This window comes from Porites lutea, chromosome 12, assembly GCF_958299795.1.
Source record: "Porites lutea chromosome 12, jaPorLute2.1, whole genome shotgun sequence".
In the NCBI taxonomy this organism is placed as follows: Eukaryota; Metazoa; Cnidaria; class Anthozoa; order Scleractinia; family Poritidae; genus Porites; species Porites lutea.
Genome location: NC_133212.1, coordinates 539,954 through 557,415, shown reverse-complemented (window position 1 = coordinate 557,415; position 17,462 = coordinate 539,954). Strand labels below are relative to the sequence as shown.

Sequence of the window (17,462 nt, the reverse complement as noted above, 5' to 3'; positions counted from 1 at the left end):
GATACTACGATCTCCACTATTCTAACAAATAACAGCGAAATTTGGGGTGTGTATACCAAACCAGATTTTAAGACCTGGGACGGCTCACAAATCGAGAAGGCACACCTTCAATTTTGTACATGATACTCGGAGGTAAACAACAAAGCTTCTAATATAGCTTGTAGAGCAGAGCTTGGTCGTTTTCCTTTAAATATCACTATCGATCAAAAAATTCTCAAATACATTTTGTATATACAGTGTAAAGATGAGGAATCTTTCGTCAAACAAGCTTTTTTAATGTCATTTGACTTACACTGTAATGACAAAAATGGCTCAGTTCCACTTTCATTTAATGAATATGTCAGAATACTTTAAGCTTTCTGACTCTAACCCTGATTTACTAGATATCACCGTGGTAAAAAGCTATGTAAGTTGAATGAAACAGGAATATACCTCATTTTGGCAAAACACCCTTCAACATTCTCAAAAAGTTGAATTTTATAGATCATACCACCTTTAGTTACTTAGACTTAAGAGGAACAGCTGCGAGAGGAGAAGGGCTTTAGTAAAACTACGAATAAGCAATCACAAACTAATGACAGAAATAGGCTGATACAATCAAACTACGAAGAATAATAGGCATTGTCCATTTTGTGGATCCAATCTAATAAAAGACGAAGTTCACTTTCTTTTTCAATGTCCTACATACTCTATGACTAGGAGTAAATTTTACTATAAAGACAAGACTCTGATTTCAAATATTACCCAGTTACCTATATATAATCGGTTTGATCAACGAACTGATGAATTCCATACGAGCAAATAGGAGCATTTTATCAGGAGCCATTATCCCGATTATGGCTCCTGATTTTATTTCATTGGAAAAATGAAATTGCCTAAGAAAGAAACAGTGCATCCGGCCGGGACACACCCTCATCTCATTCTGTCAATTTCCATCCGGATTTCCAACCCATGGATAATGCTTAGGACAGGGGCGAGTACAGGTCCACAAGTAATGCGAATCACCGGGGAAGCTACAGACGTTGGGAGTGCTACAAGCAGGGGGTGGGGGAGGGGAGTCACATTTCCAAGGTGAAAAATTTTCGATGTCGTCAAGGCTGACTGGTGTTTTGATCCATTCAATGACTTGTTTGATGCCGACCATCCACACGTCTCCCTGAGCGAGCTTATCGTGAAGGAACTTTTTCATTGCTGCAAAAACAAAAAGGTTTAAGAAACCGCAGAAAAAGGATAAGGTCTTTTCGTTAAACAAGTCGTTCACCTTTTATGATTCCGACATTTTCTTCTGTTGTAGCTTGCGTAGCAGGAGGGATTGTTAGCGCAAGTAAAGTTTTTGCAGAGGAGCTGCGAATCCGAGGGGAGAGTGGGGAGAGAAATATGCTTCAGTGATGCTTTCAGTAAAAGAACTGAAACAACTTTCCCTACAATTTGGACTATAGATAGAACACCTTAAGGCACCGCTGAGAAATCCGTTTTCATAAAGATTGTTTTGCAAGCGTTCCTGCGTGATTATGTCGGTAACTTTTAAAAAAAGACACTGCATGGAAAGATTACAAAAAATGTTTTCTTGCAAATTCAGACACAAAATATGACACTAAGAAGGGCTCTCCGCCGGTCACTCTATAGAGTAATTTAATCACCAGCTTCAATAAGCCTTGAATGATCTTTGCTTATACAAGGAAAAAAATATATTTTCGCTCCTCATTAAACAAGAGTATATTTCATTGACTTACCAGAAAGTGTATATGGATATTTCGCGAACCAGACAGCGTGCATGAACATGGGAAATGGTGCTCTGTTGGAGTAATAGTGTCTATCAAAGTTTCTGGACAGCAGTTCATACGTCTCCGGCTCATTAGCTGGCGCCGAGCAGCCGTCGATCATATTACACGGTTTACCTTTTAAATCTATGTAATCAATCATAGGAACCTCCCATAGACCTGGGAATGAATCTGTTGAATAAATGATTAATAAATTAGTGAAATCCATACAAAACAACAACCACAAAAAAAAACTATATAAACGCCGTCTGGCGGCTGTTATTGGTCGTGATGATGATGTTGGTGGCAGGGAGATTGCCGTAAAATTGTTGATAACTGTTTTGCTTAGGCCCAGTTCAGACGCCGAACTTTTCACGAGCCGAACCTAATTCGAATCAAGGCTGACACAAATTGTTTGAACCGGCTGAATTGATTCAGACGCTGATCTTAATTGCAGCTGAACTAAGTTCAAAGGGCGAAAAATGCTCATTTCAGTCTAACTGCTTACAAAATACGTTATAATAATTTATGCATTAGCTTCGGTTCGGGAAAAGTTCGGCGTCTGAACCGGGCCTTAGTTTGCTTAGCTCCCGTACCTCTCATTTCGGCAACATCTCAGTGACGACGTACCCTGTGAGCAGAGGCCCTTCGATCTTCTTAGACAAGAAGGGCCTCTGCTCGCGGGGTAGAGACGATAGGGACTGGGTCCCACTTTTCCACTCGCACCAAGTGGATCATCCGGAACGGATCGACTGCTTCGAAGTTTGGGGGCCTAGGAACTGGTTAAAAATGACCTGCACATAACTTCACGGGGCCATGTTAGTGTAGTTAAACTATGAAATCTTTCTTTTAGAGAAAGAAGCTCTGATTTTCAGCAAATTCTTTCGACTGTTTGAACTGTTTGAGTACGCCAAAATGGCGCCGTTACGTCATGAGTAAACGCCCCATATTTGGGGTTAAAACTGACTTACCAGTCGGGCAAGGTGGAATAACACATTCTTGTGTTGATCGATATTCCAGGGTGTACGGCCACATAGGAGGGTTAATAAACTTCTCCGTTGGCATGGACGAATCGTAGAGGAAGTGATTATCATAAAGAACTTGAAACATAGTATTTCCACCAATCTGTAGAAACGGAACACGGAACCCTACGACGTCTTCCGTTCTGACTTGACCCCATTTCCGCAGTATCTCCTTCTGTCCGGCTATTTCGTCATTCAACTCGCTGTAGTTAGCCGATTTCCACCACGAAGTTGGTGTCCTGTGCGAGATGGTGTGGTCTGCAATGTCGCTTCTGTTATGGTAAAGTGCTTGTACCATTTCGTACTGTGTATACTCATGTGAGACGAAGAAAGTCGCTGTTGCCTTGCAGCCGTTTGGATTTTTTAGTACTCCATCTCCAAACAGGGTTTTATAATAGGGATTGACCTGTGACAAAATGAAACTAAACTAAACCAATGGCAAACTTTAATCACATGAAATCTGTAGGACCTTGGATCAATTTTAAAAGCAGGTTTGATAGCCAGTAGGGCGTTTCTGTGCTACTCCCAGGAGAAAGACGGCCAGCGACACCAGGTAACAAAATTTATACTCCATTGATGACTTTTATCCGTTTTAGTTTAGACATTTGTCGTAAGTTAGTTTCCTATGCAAACCCTTACATTGCAATTTTAGGAGCCGTTAAAAAATATTTTCTCTCGGTATAGTCTGGCCCTGAGGAAGGCTAATTATTGGCCTATAATAAATCAGCCCTTTGCCGTAGTGCCAGCCTTGCATTCAGTTTTGTTTCATTTTACACATCAAATGACGTCTGGCTACAGCATCTCTTTAATTAGAGATCCAGCGAGAGGAACCAGTCAGTTTTATTTACGCGTTGCGTGGACCTTCGCTTTCAAACAGTTTTTCGTTATATTGCGCTTGGGCTTCCTGTGGTGCCATCTGATTACGGGGGTAGCGTTATTTCCCCCTAGAGCGCCCTTTGCTCCGATTTCACCCTTTCTCTCCATCTCCAACACCTGCATCGATCCGTAAAGCACTATGTGTAAGGCAAATCAGTACCGCACTGGGAAAACAAGACTAAAAAAAAGAACGGACTCACGAACTCGACACGAAATCTTGCCCACGAAACAAATTGTGCAACATGATTAGAGAGAAGGGAATCTGGAACGTGATTACATCTTAGTTACAGGTCAGGATGTCAAGAAAAGAATTAGCCCGGCGGTGTCAATAAACTCACCAGTGCTTGAAGACCGAGTGACGTACACTCCTGCATGCATATCGTTGAAAGCAAGCGTTTTGAATAAAAACAAAATAAATACTCGATTACAAATTTCCAGAGACTATCCACACGGAAATGTTTTCTTTCTCCATTTTTTTTCCCTCCCGCTGACTTTGAGAGACGAAACGACAACAACGATTGGCAAATCTGCCACGGATAAAACCTGAGCAATCAGTGTCTTGTATTCACCTTTCGTAATTAAGCCCTACAGAGAATTTAACTTACCTGTCCGTTGACGGCATCGTCGAAAGACAACATGATCATCTGGGGTACTTTTTCTTTCTGCAAGTTTCCAGGTATGTCTGTGCCACTGCACCAACAATCTGGGAGCTTGCAAACATCTGGCGAGCACGGTTGAGCTGGTCCAAGACCTCGACGCTTTACTGCTGCTCCAGTTGTACCACTTACACAAAACAGGAGTAAAGCTAATGCGACATTTGCTGGCCGATTCATCATTCTGCTCGGCTTTTGATTCTGCGATGCTCTTCTTTGCTTCAAGTAAAACAGTTCATCCACACAGAACAAGCACTGACTTGTGCTATTTAGTTTGTTTCCTTGTTTCGGAGAAAACTTCCCTGGGGGAAATTTGCGTGCGGGGTGATGTCACGTTAAGGTCCTTTCGGACGGTCTCAGTGGGGAGGAGGGTGGGGTATATATTCTAGAGGTAGAAAGTTCCAACCGATAAGCTATTTTTCCTTTAAACGAGGCCAGTGTTTATCTTTAATTCAATTTCTATTTTTACTCGAAATATGTGAGTGCGTAGTAAAAGTAACACCAAGACACGTAATGTTTGGTTAACTCTACTGGGCATGACGTGACACTGCGGAAGTGCAAATAGACGATGATCCAGGTCTCAGGAATTTTGTAATTTCGTAACATCCTATTTTCAGCGATTGAATACCATAATCACGCGCGCACCGCCTTGGGTGTGTGAGTCTTATGCTTTGAGCTATTAGCTGACGCATTTCGAGAAATATATAAATAAAAATAACCTAGAATCGATGGAAGGAAAGAAACGACCATGTGAATGCTCATCTGCTATTTTAGAAGTCCTTATGGCAGATTATTATTTTCTTGAGAACTTCGGCACTCAATTGGGAACATCTTCGGAAATATTCAGAACGTCTTCGTATCTGTTTGGGTCCTTTATTACAAAATCCTGGCTTTCTCGGGTAAAAGACAAAGCTGGCAAGTATAATAATGGCGGGTCGGTGGTTCCACCTGTACTCTCCTCTTCTGCCTTGCCGTTTTCCCTTGCAACTGATATCGCCTATCAAGCAAGCGTACCGCAATCACAGAACGCTTTGTTACGGCTCTCCAAGGACGTCTCCTCCGGTCCGTCTCCATCGATCCACGCAGGAAAACTGATAATCATTTGCAAAAATAAAAACAAAACAAAACAAAACAAAAAATATTTTGGAAGAATACTGTGAAAATATGTTAAGTTACAGGTTGATAAAAGACACGACCTTTTTTTGAAAAAAAAAAAAAATGGATGGTGACCGTCACTTCCGGCTTGTACCTAGTCTTGCACCTTCTATTTCGAATATTGAGCTGAGACGGACTAAAAAAATGTTCGGTTGCTTTTCTTTGTGGAAAAAGAAAAATGGTACAAAATTGTGAGACAAAATTGACAGGTGGTAACAACAAAAGCAACAAAGATCTAGTGGCATCTAAAAGCTAAAGTTGCTCAGTTCAGCAGTTTTCAGCGCCCGGCTTAACCTTCAGTAACCTGGGCTAATTATAAGTTTCTTAGAAAGATGTCGTAATCTCTGTCAACTAAATTTAAATAAGAGGTCAGGGGTAGCGATAAATATGCTATAAAGCTTAAGACAAGTCTGGCCGCAGAACACATCACCTTGGTGGAAGTGTGTCATAAGTCACGATGTCTTCATTGAACGTTGCTGTTTCATTTGCTGTCGCACTTAATCTTTTTTTGCAATCATTCGTTCTTGGTGACCCTGCAAAACCCTGCGACCGAGACATTTGCAAACTTCCTGATTGCTTCTGCAGTGGCACTGAAATCCCTGGTAACTTATCCCCGTCCTCCATTCCTCAGATTGTCTTCGTAACCAGTGATGCTGCCATCAATGCAGCTGATTTTTTCGACTACGAGAAGCTCTTTGATGGAAGCTTGAAGAACCCAAACGGATGCAATATTTCGGGAACATTCTTTGTTTCTCATGAGTACACTAATTATTGTGAGGTTCAAGATCTTTACAGTCAACGTCACGAAATCGCTGACAATTCGATCTCCCGACGGCTTCCTATGCCATGGTGGGCAAATGCTACAGAGGAAGAACAGAAAGAGGAAATAGGAGGAATGAAAGAGATTCTGCGGAAATGGGGAAACGTGAAGGCTGAAGATGTGAAGGGTTACCGAGCTCCGTACATCCAAGTGGGTGGTAACACGGAGTTTAAAGTACTGAAGGATTTAGGCTTCATGTATGAGTCTTCAATGCCAACACAATCGTTTATTGATCCACCCCTATGGCCATACACACTTGACTATCGCTCAACGCAGGAATGCGAAATCCAGCCCTGCCCAACAGGTATGTAATATCTTTATTTGATGAAGCAAGTAGCCCCCGGACAAATGAGCCCCTTTACAGGTGGATGTAGAGGCAGTTTGTTATTGATAGGGGGAGGGGTGTGGGGGGGCAAGGAATCATTAGGAAGTCAAGACAGAATTGATGGTGAATGATTGCACGAACGAATGAATAAATAAAATAGATAAGTGAATATAATGTATAAATGAATGAATGGGCGGATGGATGGATGGACCAATCATGAAAGAACGAACGAAAGGATGAATAAATGAATAAAGATAAAGGAAGGAGAAATGGATGGATGGATGGATGGAGGATGGACGGATGAACGGTACACATAAACTGAATAGAAGAAAAGCACGTATGAACACTAATTTGTTTTCTTTATTTTCCGTCTCCCTTCAGATTCTTTTCCAGGTTTATGGGAAGTACCTTTAGTTGATTATTACGATACAAAAGGAAAACTCTGTAATTTCGTTCTTTCCTGTACACCGCCTGCCTCAGAGGAAGAAGTCATCGAACTGTTTGACTCAAATTTCCAATTACACTACACTACCAACAGGGCGCCATTCTTCATGTTGCTTTCAGCAGAATGGCTTGAGAATAGCACCTACCTTGAAGGTTAGTTTTACATATAATGTATCTGTGGGCTTTCTTGGGTGGTTGCAAGGATAGCCACATTAGCAGCAAAGATTATAAATCAATTTCCTAATTGAGTCAACAAAGCGCAATCATAGCTCCTCCCATGTAAAGTAATTCAAGCCACTCGTAGATTCTAGATTCCACGCTGTAGATTCCGGATTCTTTGTCAGTGTCCTTGGAATCCAGATTTCTTGTCGAGCTGAATTCTGTATTCCAAACTCCAGAACCCCTGTATCCACGAGCACTTCTAGGTTTCTAGAATCCGGGGCAACGTAGAGGTTACGTAAGCTTCGCGGTGCTTCCATGGTTTTATTAATTTAACCCATTCGCTCCTGGAGATTTTGCCGAAAAACGCGTTTTGAAGCTAGTCGAGTGGTTTCCTGGTCACTGTCGTGCTATAAAGAGCTAAAACTTACCACAAACCGGTTTACAGGTCGTGCACTTCGCGACCTTCTGATCCAGATGCAAAATATCAGCTTGCGAAGTTCGGGCATGCGCAGAAAGCAAAAGCAAAATTCTTTTACTTTTCGCTTTCTCTCCTCCCTTCTTTTTTGGCTTTTCTTGCCTCATTTTTTTTCTCTTGCTGGGCATTTAGTAGGTTTCATTTTGGTGGGAAGAGTTTTTAGGAAAGCTTTTAGGATCTTAGGATTAGGTGAAAGGAAAGGTAGGTGGGCAATGGAACAAGATTTTCATGGAGATTTTCAGGTCAATGTCAGGTGGTATTTTGCTTCTTTCTCCGGTGTCCTTGACTGAATTGTGCTCATTCTGGTATGGTTTGAAAGATCTCTTCACTCTGCACAAGTTAGCGAAGAAAGTTGTCCTTGACCGTTAAAACTGATGACGTCACAAAGGGTAGAAAGGACCTGGATGCGCACGGCGGTTACGGGCGGTTCAGGGGCGAATGGGTTAACTCAACGCAAACAAATTTGAGCATGGGCGTTATGCACAGTTTTTGGCTTTCAATGCTTTACTATCATTCCAGTTCCAAAACAGTTCAGTGGAATTTACGAGCCTACGGTGACTCAGTGGCACATGATTCCAGCTCAAGAGTCTTGCAAGTTTGCAGCCGAATGGCCAAAAAAGGGCTGAAGATTTTGACTGAGCATAATTCACAGGAAGCCCACATTAGTAATTGACATTAAGTGAAAATGATTATTTCAATTTCATAGGGACTGATTTTTTATGTTTGTTGTTGTTGTTACGAAAGGAACAAAGACCTTCCTTAGCAAATTGACCACGATGGGGGACGTTTGGATTGTGACAGTTTCCCAGGGTCTTGAGTGGATCAAGAACCCAACAACGCTGGACAAGATTGAAGATTTTAAACCCTGGAAATGCGACACCACAGCCCCTCCTCCCTGCCCCGCTAGCCAGTGCAAAGAATGTTACTATGCCGACCGACAGCGCTTGATGAGCACATGCGCACCAGCATGCCCACCCAATTACCCATGGGTTGGAAACCCGGATGGAAACTAAACCGGAAGAGGAAATGATAATGCGACATTTGAACATCCTTAGGGTAGTACTGAGAAATAAAATAGGGACCTTACTAAACTACGACGGCGACAGCAATTGGAACGTCAAAAAAGCAATAGGTTTAATGAGCAAAACAATAACTCTTCAAGTGCATCACGCTTTTTTGTACATTTCTTTGCAGTCCCTGCATAACTAAGACTTGAAATGACCAAATTTTAAGTTTACTTGGGAACGGGAGCGGCAAGGCGATAAATTCTACTATCTCTGTCAGGACGTGAGCGCGGTCCCCTCTCTTCAGCTCCAACCCAAATTCCCTTCTTTTAGGTAACTCAGCCCCTTGGAATAATCGCCAAAAAAAAGTGAAAGGATGCGAGGTTCTATTTTTCAGCGACGTTTTCATGGACGTCGCCGTTGTCCGATCGTAAGGTCCCTAATAGCTACTCGACGGCACTACTATTGGTCAATTTTTGTTAGTTCATGTGCTGCCTGTGTAATGTGCACTATGTTTCAACTATTCAATTCAATTCTTTATTCACACTATATAAGATATTTACATAAGTGTACGTAGTAGGAAAATAAAGTAGCTGACAAATAATAATTAACTAAAAGACATTAAGTTCATTTGTGTACGGTGTCCAAAGTAGCAAGAGCTTTCTTGTTGGACAGCGTCATGTTGAAATAATTGGCAGCAGTAGAGAGGAATAAAATCTCAAATAATATCATTGATAGAACATATAAGCAAGGACTATGTTCCATCTCTTCCGCTTGTTCTTTGATTCTGTAATGGCGAATTAATTTAGTATAGAACTGATGCGGATTTTGTAGGTTGTGCTTGAACAGGTTGTTAATCTTTTCTTTTCTCTGCCAGGTTTAGTCGTACTAATGTAAGACATATCGCTGAAAATTGTTAAAAGTTCCTTTATGTTTATGGAAGTTGCCCTCGTAGTACTGGTTGATATATTTCTTTTATATTGTGATCTGTAAAAATAAGAAATAGGCATTGAAATATTGTTTTGATAAGGTGCGTGGACAAAAGTATTGTTTTTCCGCCGACTGTGTCATTATAGCTCACTGTCGCCGTTATGCAATATAGATCTGAGATCATCCCCCGGGTTCTTGTTTGCGTTAATGTCTGTTAGACAGCAGTGAGAAAATGATTTGTTCTCGTTCCACTACTGAGAGTGATTAGAGAACCAACTGTGCTATGCAGGATCCCAAACCCCGGCGCAAGTGACTCCTATACTAATCCGTACTTAACGGCGTTTTCATAGACCAGTTTATTTTAGCATCATTTCAGGGTACTTCTACTTGCAAAAGTGGAAGTTCCACTCTGTATGGGTGCGCAACCATAGTATGCTATATGAAAAAGATAAAATTAAATATTATCAAAATATCACAAATACCATTTTCCGGTCTTAAGTTGTTGCCAACTGATTTCTATGATTTATTTGTGACTTATTTGATAGTCGAAATTTGTGGGGACGTCGATCCAAAAATAAACTGTTTAGTGTCTAAAAATGCTGCGACACGAGTTCAAGCAGAGGTAGTTGTTTGTTCCGGGTAATAGGCTCGTATCTGCATGATTCGCACGCATCAACGTTTTTTTCAGATAATATCATTAAAAGTTCAATGGAAGATCAAACACGTCACAGTATTTTTGTCTTCTTTGTAACACTAACGCCATCCTCGGAGACCCAGGGGCAATTAAAGGGGGCGAGGGAAAGTCTAAACGGGCGGAAAAATATATATGGAACGAAGAAAAGTAAAGAACGGCGAGAAGAGCCCCTGGGGACAATGTCTTACCAGACCAGTTCCAAACGGTCGCCGCCGTTCTGGCTTCTGATTGGTGCCAGAAAAACAAGTCAGAAGCCAGAACGGCGCCGACCGTTTGGAACTGGTCTGGTAAGACATTGTCCCCAGGGGCTCTTCTCGCCGTTCTTTACTTTTCTTCGTTCCATATATATTTTTCCGCCCGTTTAGACTTTCCCTCGCCCCCTTTAATTGCCCGTTTAGACTTTCCCTCGTCCCCACTATCTGCCCTTGGGTCTCCGAGGATGCACTAACGCGTGCTCAACTCAAAGAGCCTTCAACCGTAAAATATATCACGGAAAATATACTCTGCAAAGACTAGGCGGGAATTACACCGTAACGTGGACGTGAGTCATAAGTAATGATGTTTTTAGTGCGATATGCCGCCTTGTTTACTCTCGCGCTTAGCCTTGTTTCGCATGCGCAATCGTTGGTTCGTGGCGATCCAGCAAAACCTTGCTACCCCGGCATTTGCAAACTTCCCGATTGTTTCTGTATCGGCACGGAAATCCCTGGTAACCTATCCGTATCATCGATCCCTCAGATTGCATGTCTTCATCTCCTTTGATGCTTTTGTCAATTCTGCACCGTTTTTCTACTACGAAACGCTCTTCAATGGAAGCTTAAAGAACCCAAACGGATGGATGTCCGGGGAGGGTACTCGATATATCCTTGGGTGGGGAGGTGCGGCCCGGCCCCTCATACCCTGACCCTGTTTAAGACAAAAATCGCTGATTTTCCTGCCCTGTTTAAGGCAGAATTCCGATTTTTGATACCCTGTTTAAGACATTCGTAGAACACACGCGCAGGCTGCTTATCGTCCAAGAAAAGATACCCTGTTTAAGACAAAAACTGATAAAATCGATACCCTGATTAAGACAAAAAATGATAAAATCGATACCCTGTTTAAGACAAAAATTCCGAAAAACATACCCTGGCTGGCAGCACGTCCCCATTGAGCCCTTATAAGGGAGTACCCCCCCGGGGGGTAATATCGCGGCTACATTCACTAATTATTGTGAGGTTCAAGATCTGTACAGTCAACGTCACGAAATCGGGGACAATTCGATATCTCGCCTACTACCCTCTTCATGGTGGGCAAACGCTACCCAAGAAGGACGGAGAGAGGAAATATTAGGGATGAGGGACATTCTGAGAAAATGGGGAAACGTGAAGGCTGAAGATGTTAAGGGTTACCGGGCTCCATACATCCAAGTCGGTGTAAACATGGAGTTTAAAGTACTGAAGGATTAAAGTTCATGATGAGATGAGGAAGTAATCTCCATCGTCACCAGGACTCGCCGAGGCATCTTTTGAACAGGCACGCCGTGAGAATAATCACAATATTATCCAAAGCGTGCGTATTACAGTTTTCTCTTCTAGCCCCAATCCCTTCTAAATCGGGTCTTTCCTACTGCTAGATTCGTTTTGGGCAGCCCCGTCTAATAAGTACCGTTCTTGGTACTTCCTCGTTTATTTTAGCGAAGAAAAATAACTAGCTACGGGGAAAAGCGCACGGCAAGCGTTGTGTCAGTAACACAACCTGAGAATTTTTTATTGTGGTTTTCTTAATTCGTTGAGCTCAAGCAAGTTTTTGCGAACAGGAATTTGCATTGGGTTATAGCGACTCACATCCTCTGACAAAATAGTAGTTTTAAAACGATTGTATTTCGATTATGTGGTCAGTTAAGAAGAAGATAGGTGAGAGACAACTCCGGCCGGACAACTGGAATTAGTGGCTTTTGATACATCAAAATTTCAATTGCATCTAATTCATTTCCATTGCATTTTTGACTATAATGATATTATTGATAAAAAGATATGTTATTGTTATTGATATATAATTGCAACCTTCACTTACATGCCACTGTATAACAATCCCGGGGGGGGGGGAGACTCCGCATATGAAAGGGGTGGAGATGCTCATCGTCTCGCTTAAGGGGGTAAATTTCGGATTTTAGTCTTACTTAGGGTGTTCTGGGCAAAACGGTTTCATATTTAGCCGTGAGGGTCTCGTTAAGGGTTGCACGCGAAAAAATATAAAAAAATGTGTATCGTCTGCGTTTTAACATGGTCTCTTTTAGGGGTCAAAAAAAGCTTGGGCCACGCCCAAATCGGTCTCCTTTAGGGGTTTAATTCAAACTTTCCGACGAGCATCTCCACCCCTTTCATATGCGGAGTTCCTCCCCCGGGATAACAATATACTTCCACAAGGCTGCCACCTACCTTTGCTGTAAGTTTGCCACAGGAAGGAACTGTTTACGTATTGGTCTCATCCAGGACTTAACCGGCGACAGGTTTCCTAAGAAACCAATTAACATTGCAGCCCGTCATAGCGCTTTCAAGACGAGCGTCATGATACTATTAGATGCCAGTGTTTTTCTAATGATATAGGAGGAGATAATATAAACTTTAGACAAGACCAGTCAGACCAGTCGAGTCTTAGGACCTTGTCGGTTATCGGCAACAAAGAAAAAGTCAGAGTGTCATAACTGAGGATGTCTTCATTGCGAATTGGTGCGTTGTTTTCTCTCACTCTTGCTCTTAGCCTTATATCCCAGTCGGTTGTTTGTGGCGATCCAGCAAACCCCTGCAACCCCGACATTTGCAAACTTCCCGATTGTTTCTGCAGTGGCACTGAAATCCCTGGTAATTTACCTGCATCATCGATCCCTCAGATTGTCTTCATCTCCTTTGATGGTGCCTTTAATAATGATCTGTATGATCCAGACGACTTAAAGGATTTCTTCAATGACGACGGCTTAAAGACCTTAAAGAACCCAAATGGATGTAATATCTCGGTTACATTCTTTCTATCTCATTTCTACACCAATTATTGCGCGGTTCAAGATCTGTATAGTCAGCGTCACGAAATCGCCGTCAATTCGATATCTCGCCGACTCCCAAAATCATGGTGGGCGAACGCTACCGTAAAAGAGCAGACACAGGAAATAGGAGGTATGAGGAGACTTCTGCAAAAAATGGCACATGTGAAGGCTGAAGATGTGAAAGGTTACCGCGCTCCATACATGCAAGTTGGTGGTAACACAGAGTTTAAAGTACTGAAAGACTTGGGATTTCTGTATGAATCTTCAATGCCAACACGAAACTTTATAGATCAGCCACTTTGGCCATATACACTTGACTATCGCTCAACTCAGGGTTGCGAAATCCAGCCCTGCCCAACAGGTATGGGGAGTGTAGTCTTAGAAGCAAGAGAGATTTGTACTAAATTAACCTGAGCCTTTGCCCAGAAAGTTACTTATGGCAAGCAACAACTTTATTAACACAAAATGCATAATACATTCACAATACTCTACATATAGCAAACGCTATTCAACGCATGCGCAGGCAGGGAGGGGACGTTTGTTACATTTTATACAAAAAAACATTTTATGCCAAATTACAGCGACGAGGGAAACTACACGTCCACCATGCACGCACACATGGGCACCAGTTCATATTGTGACAAAGTACTCACTAGCCTGCAAAAACAACCGTTTCTCCTCGCTCCTCGCCGCTGGGGGAGTTCAGCGAAGAGGGAAGTCTGCGACTCAGCGACAGAAATTTCATACTGATGACCATGGTTTTGCCAGGCTCATGTCTCATTGAGTGATAGTGCTAAGGCTCTACTTAGTTGTCGCCTGCGTAAATGCGTACAATGGTCTGCTCCTTGAAGGTGAAAATCACTACCAGTGAGTGTGTGTTTGCTGTGTGCTACCTATTTTGTGTTTCTTAATGTCACCACTGTGTAAAAAATGTCCTAATAATAATAATAATAATAATAATAATAATAATAATAATACATAACAGTTGTAGGAATAAATTTCTCAAAAATAAGATACAATCAACTTGCTAAGATTAACTAAGGAAAATATATACAATAAAAGAAAAAGGGGTGGCAACTAACTAATAAAAGCTTCTCTAAAAAGTAGTGTTTTAATCTTATTCTTAAAATCATCAAGGTTCTGGATTGATCTTATGTCATCGGTTAGGGAGTTCCAAAGCCTGGGCGCAGCAACTTGAAAATATCTGTCACCGTAAAACTTGAGATTAGATTTTGGTGTTACAAGCAGATTTTTTGAAGAAGATCGTAATTGGCTCGTTGGAGTGTAGGGCTGAAGGAGGTCTGCTATATATTTTGGCGCCATGCCATTCAGTGCTTTGTGATAATAATAATCATCTTTATTGAGGAAACTTTTTCATAAAAGATATGGTTTTCAAAAAGGACCTCAAAACTAGATATATATTGTAAAAACAAAAAAGCTATAAAATTGCAAAGGGATTAAAAAGATACAAAAAATGCATAAAAAATTAAAAATAAGTATAAGTAATTTTGTACGTAATTCGTTGTCTAACTGAAAGCCAGTGTAGTCTACGGAGAACTGGTGTTATATGTTCTGAGCTTCGAGTTCTACTCACCAGTCGAGCTGCGCAGTTTTGTACATACTGTAGCCTATCAATAACCGATTGAGGTAAGCCATATAGAAGAGCATTACAGAAATCCTACTGAGGTGAAATAAATGCATGAACAAGTGTCTCAGCATTATCCTGAGAAAGGGAGTTTGTTATCTTTGCTACATTTTGTAAATGAGAGAAGGCCGTTTTGCAGGTGTTCATAACATGTTTCTCTAAGTTGAGATGGGAATCAAAAATTACACCTATATTTGTAGCATTATTAGAGACTTCAGTGTCTTCAACAGCCACGACAGCCCCATGAATACCCTTAATAGGTGGGTTGACTTTGTGCTTTGGTCCGATCACTAGGAGCTCAGTTTTATCCCTGTTCAGCTTTAACGTGTTTGCAAGCATCCATGCATCAATATCATTTAAACAAGACTCAATTGCTTGCACTGAAGGCGCTTGATCGTGAAGCTTGAATGACCAGTAAAGCTGGGTGTCATCAGCGTAGAAATTCAATGACATGATAGGCCATGACTTCTGACAATGTCGCCAAGCGGGGACGTGTACAATACATACAATATAGGCGCCAGCACAGATCCTTGGGGCACGCCACACCGCATGCGCAAGTCCTTGCTACACGATGTATAAGCTAAGACGATAAGTAGAAGTTACGACGAAAACTCGTTAGTCCATGACATCCCTTAATAATAATGTATCTTATTGTATAGATTCCTTCTTCCCTTTTTGTCTTATCTATAGCTATCTTTAAATATGAATTTTGTTTTCTGTCTCTCTTTAGAATCTTTTCCGGGTTTGTGGGAAGTACCCATGGTGGATTAGTTCAATGAAAAAGGAATTTCTTGTCATCTTATTGACTCTTGCGCACCAAATTATCAGGCGTACAGACCTTTCAGGGACCTGCTTGATTCCAATTTCCAGCTACATTACAAGACAAACAAGGCTCCATTCTTCATGCCTCTGTCAGCAGAATGGCTTGGTGATTTCTATCGCCGTGAAGGTTAGTTCTAAACATAACGGTTTCATAAGATTGTAAATACTGGGGGCGGGAGTGTTTCTCTGACTTCCGACTTGTTTTGTAATTGTGTCTCCATAAAACAGCCTCTTTAATATTCTGAATTAATCTATAATGCCTCCTAGCTAGATTTAGCTTTTTAGCTTTTTTCTAGGTGGCCTGTACCTTACATAAGTAGTATTGTCTTTTTTAAAAGTTTTTCTTCTGTGTGTAGTATAAACAAAGTTCTTGTCTTGTCTTGTCTTATAAAGAGAGTCAAATGGACTCTTACACGCAGCAGTCATTTGTCTTGTAAGTGTGCAAGGCTTCTTTCCAAAAGAGGAGACAAGAAGAGCTGAGTGTCGAATAGCCAAAAAACGACTACTTCTGAAGGAAATTATTATCCATTTGGCAAATGCTGTCCCCGGGGGAGGGACTCCGCATATGAAAGGGGTGGGATGCTCATCGTCTCGCTTAGGGATGTAAATTTCGGATTTTGGTCTCACCTCGGGTGTTCTGGGCAAAACGCCGTCATATTTAGCCGTGTAGGTCTCGTTTAGGGTTGCACGTGAAAAAATATAAAAATATATATATTGTCTGTGTTTTAACATGGTCTCTTTTAGGGGTCAAAAAAAGCTTGGGCCACGCACAGATCGGTCTCCTTTAGGGTTTAATTCAAAATTTCCGACGAGCATCCCCACCCCTTTCATATGCGGAGTCCTCCACCCCGGGACGCTGTTTATCTTTTCTAAGTGCGAATTTACCCGCTATGTTCTTAGTTTTATTTCATATTTCTCTTCATTTTCCAAATTCACCACTAAATCGGTAATAATGATGTTCAGGTGATTATAACTTTCACTTGTTGGCATGTTATCATACATTATTTCAAAGAGTTTTCGAGTCGACGAAACTTTTTTTTTTTACAATTTATCATTTTGATTACTTTAAGGTAGAAACTGATTTTTTTAATTCGTTTATACGAAAGCAACCGAGGACTTCCTCAGGAAATTGACCGCCATGGGCGACGTGTGGATTGTGACAGTTTCCCAGGGTCTAGAGTGGATCAAGAACCCAACAACACTGGACAAAATCAAAGACTTTAAACCCTGGAAATGCGACACCCCAGCCCCTCCTGTTTGCTCTTCCCACGCAATAAACGTTTAATGAGCGCATGCGCAACAGCACTCCGATGCCAACCTGGATGGAAACTAGGGTTTGGGCAGTCTTACACCAAGTACTACCCGGAAACTAAGTTGGAAAACCAGTGTCCTTGTTGAAATAGAGCTCCAACTTATAGCCTCGCAGCTTTGTAAAGCGAATAATTTCGATGCTATTTGCGGAAATGTGAAAGGAAAGGATCAAGAAAGGAAGCTTTTCATTCAAGTAAATTGAACAGCTGAATGATTATTTTTGATATCGCTGTGTGTAAGCTTTACGTACTTTAATTTACTATTACGGCTTTTTATGGCCTTAGCTTGATAATGTAACTTTTGATTTAGTGTCTGCTTCGGTATTAAACTCATTCATCTTAT

General features: G+C 41.5%; 3 protein-coding genes across 3 annotated transcripts; 2 read left to right on the top strand and 1 right to left on the bottom strand.

The window, feature by feature from the left end:
• Positions 1–254: 254 nt before the first annotated feature.
• On the bottom strand, positions 255–4,599 carry LOC140921360 (chitin deacetylase 7-like). The gene is made up of 4 exons (XM_073371361.1): positions 4,264–4,599; positions 2,732–3,188; positions 1,734–1,952; positions 255–1,191 (listed from the first exon to the last, which is right to left on the bottom strand). The coding sequence occupies exons 1-4, from the start codon at positions 4,492–4,494 to the stop codon at positions 926–928; spliced, it is 1,173 nt and encodes a 390-aa protein (XP_073227462.1). The 5' UTR covers positions 4,495–4,599; the 3' UTR covers positions 255–925.
• Positions 4,600–5,849: 1,250 nt separating this feature from the next.
• Positions 5,850–10,105, top strand: LOC140921302 (chitin deacetylase 7-like). Its single transcript, XM_073371295.1, has 3 exons — positions 5,850–6,590; positions 6,993–7,208; positions 8,437–10,105. Exons 1-3 carry the CDS (start codon positions 5,924–5,926, stop codon positions 8,703–8,705), a joined length of 1,152 nt encoding a protein of 383 aa, XP_073227396.1. The 5' UTR covers positions 5,850–5,923; the 3' UTR covers positions 8,706–10,105.
• Positions 10,106–12,993: 2,888 nt separating this feature from the next.
• Positions 12,994–17,278, top strand: LOC140921701 (chitin deacetylase 7-like). The gene is made up of 3 exons (XM_073371713.1): positions 12,994–13,703; positions 15,718–15,936; positions 16,916–17,278. Exons 1-2 carry the CDS (start codon positions 13,013–13,015, stop codon positions 15,756–15,758), a joined length of 732 nt encoding a protein of 243 aa, XP_073227814.1. The 5' UTR covers positions 12,994–13,012; the 3' UTR covers positions 15,759–15,936; positions 16,916–17,278.
• Positions 17,279–17,462: the final 184 nt, after the last annotated feature.

Bases quoted from the DNA above. Each gene is read 5' to 3' on its own strand.
- LOC140921360 (XM_073371361.1), bottom strand. From the start codon at position 4,494: ATGATGAATCGGCCAGCAAATGTCGCATTAGCTTTACTCCTGTTTTGT. The intron at 3,189-4,263 runs GTAAGTTAAATT...ATTTTGTCACAG, and splicing joins ACGATGCCGTCAACGGACAG to GTCAATCCCTATTATAAAAC. The intron at 1,953-2,731 runs GTAAGTCAGTTT...TTTATTCAACAG, and splicing joins TATTCCACCTTGCCCGACTG to ATTCATTCCCAGGTCTATGG.
- LOC140921302 (XM_073371295.1), top strand. From the start codon at position 5,924: ATGTCTTCATTGAACGTTGCTGTTTCATTTGCTGTCGCACTTAATCTT. The intron at 6,591-6,992 runs GTATGTAATATC...GTCTCCCTTCAG, and splicing joins AATCCAGCCCTGCCCAACAG to ATTCTTTTCCAGGTTTATGG. The intron at 7,209-8,436 runs GTTAGTTTTACA...TTGTTACGAAAG, and splicing joins GAATAGCACCTACCTTGAAG to GAACAAAGACCTTCCTTAGC.
- LOC140921701 (XM_073371713.1), top strand. From the start codon at position 13,013: ATGTCTTCATTGCGAATTGGTGCGTTGTTTTCTCTCACTCTTGCTCTT. The intron at 13,704-15,717 runs GTATGGGGAGTG...GTCTCTCTTTAG, and splicing joins AATCCAGCCCTGCCCAACAG to AATCTTTTCCGGGTTTGTGG.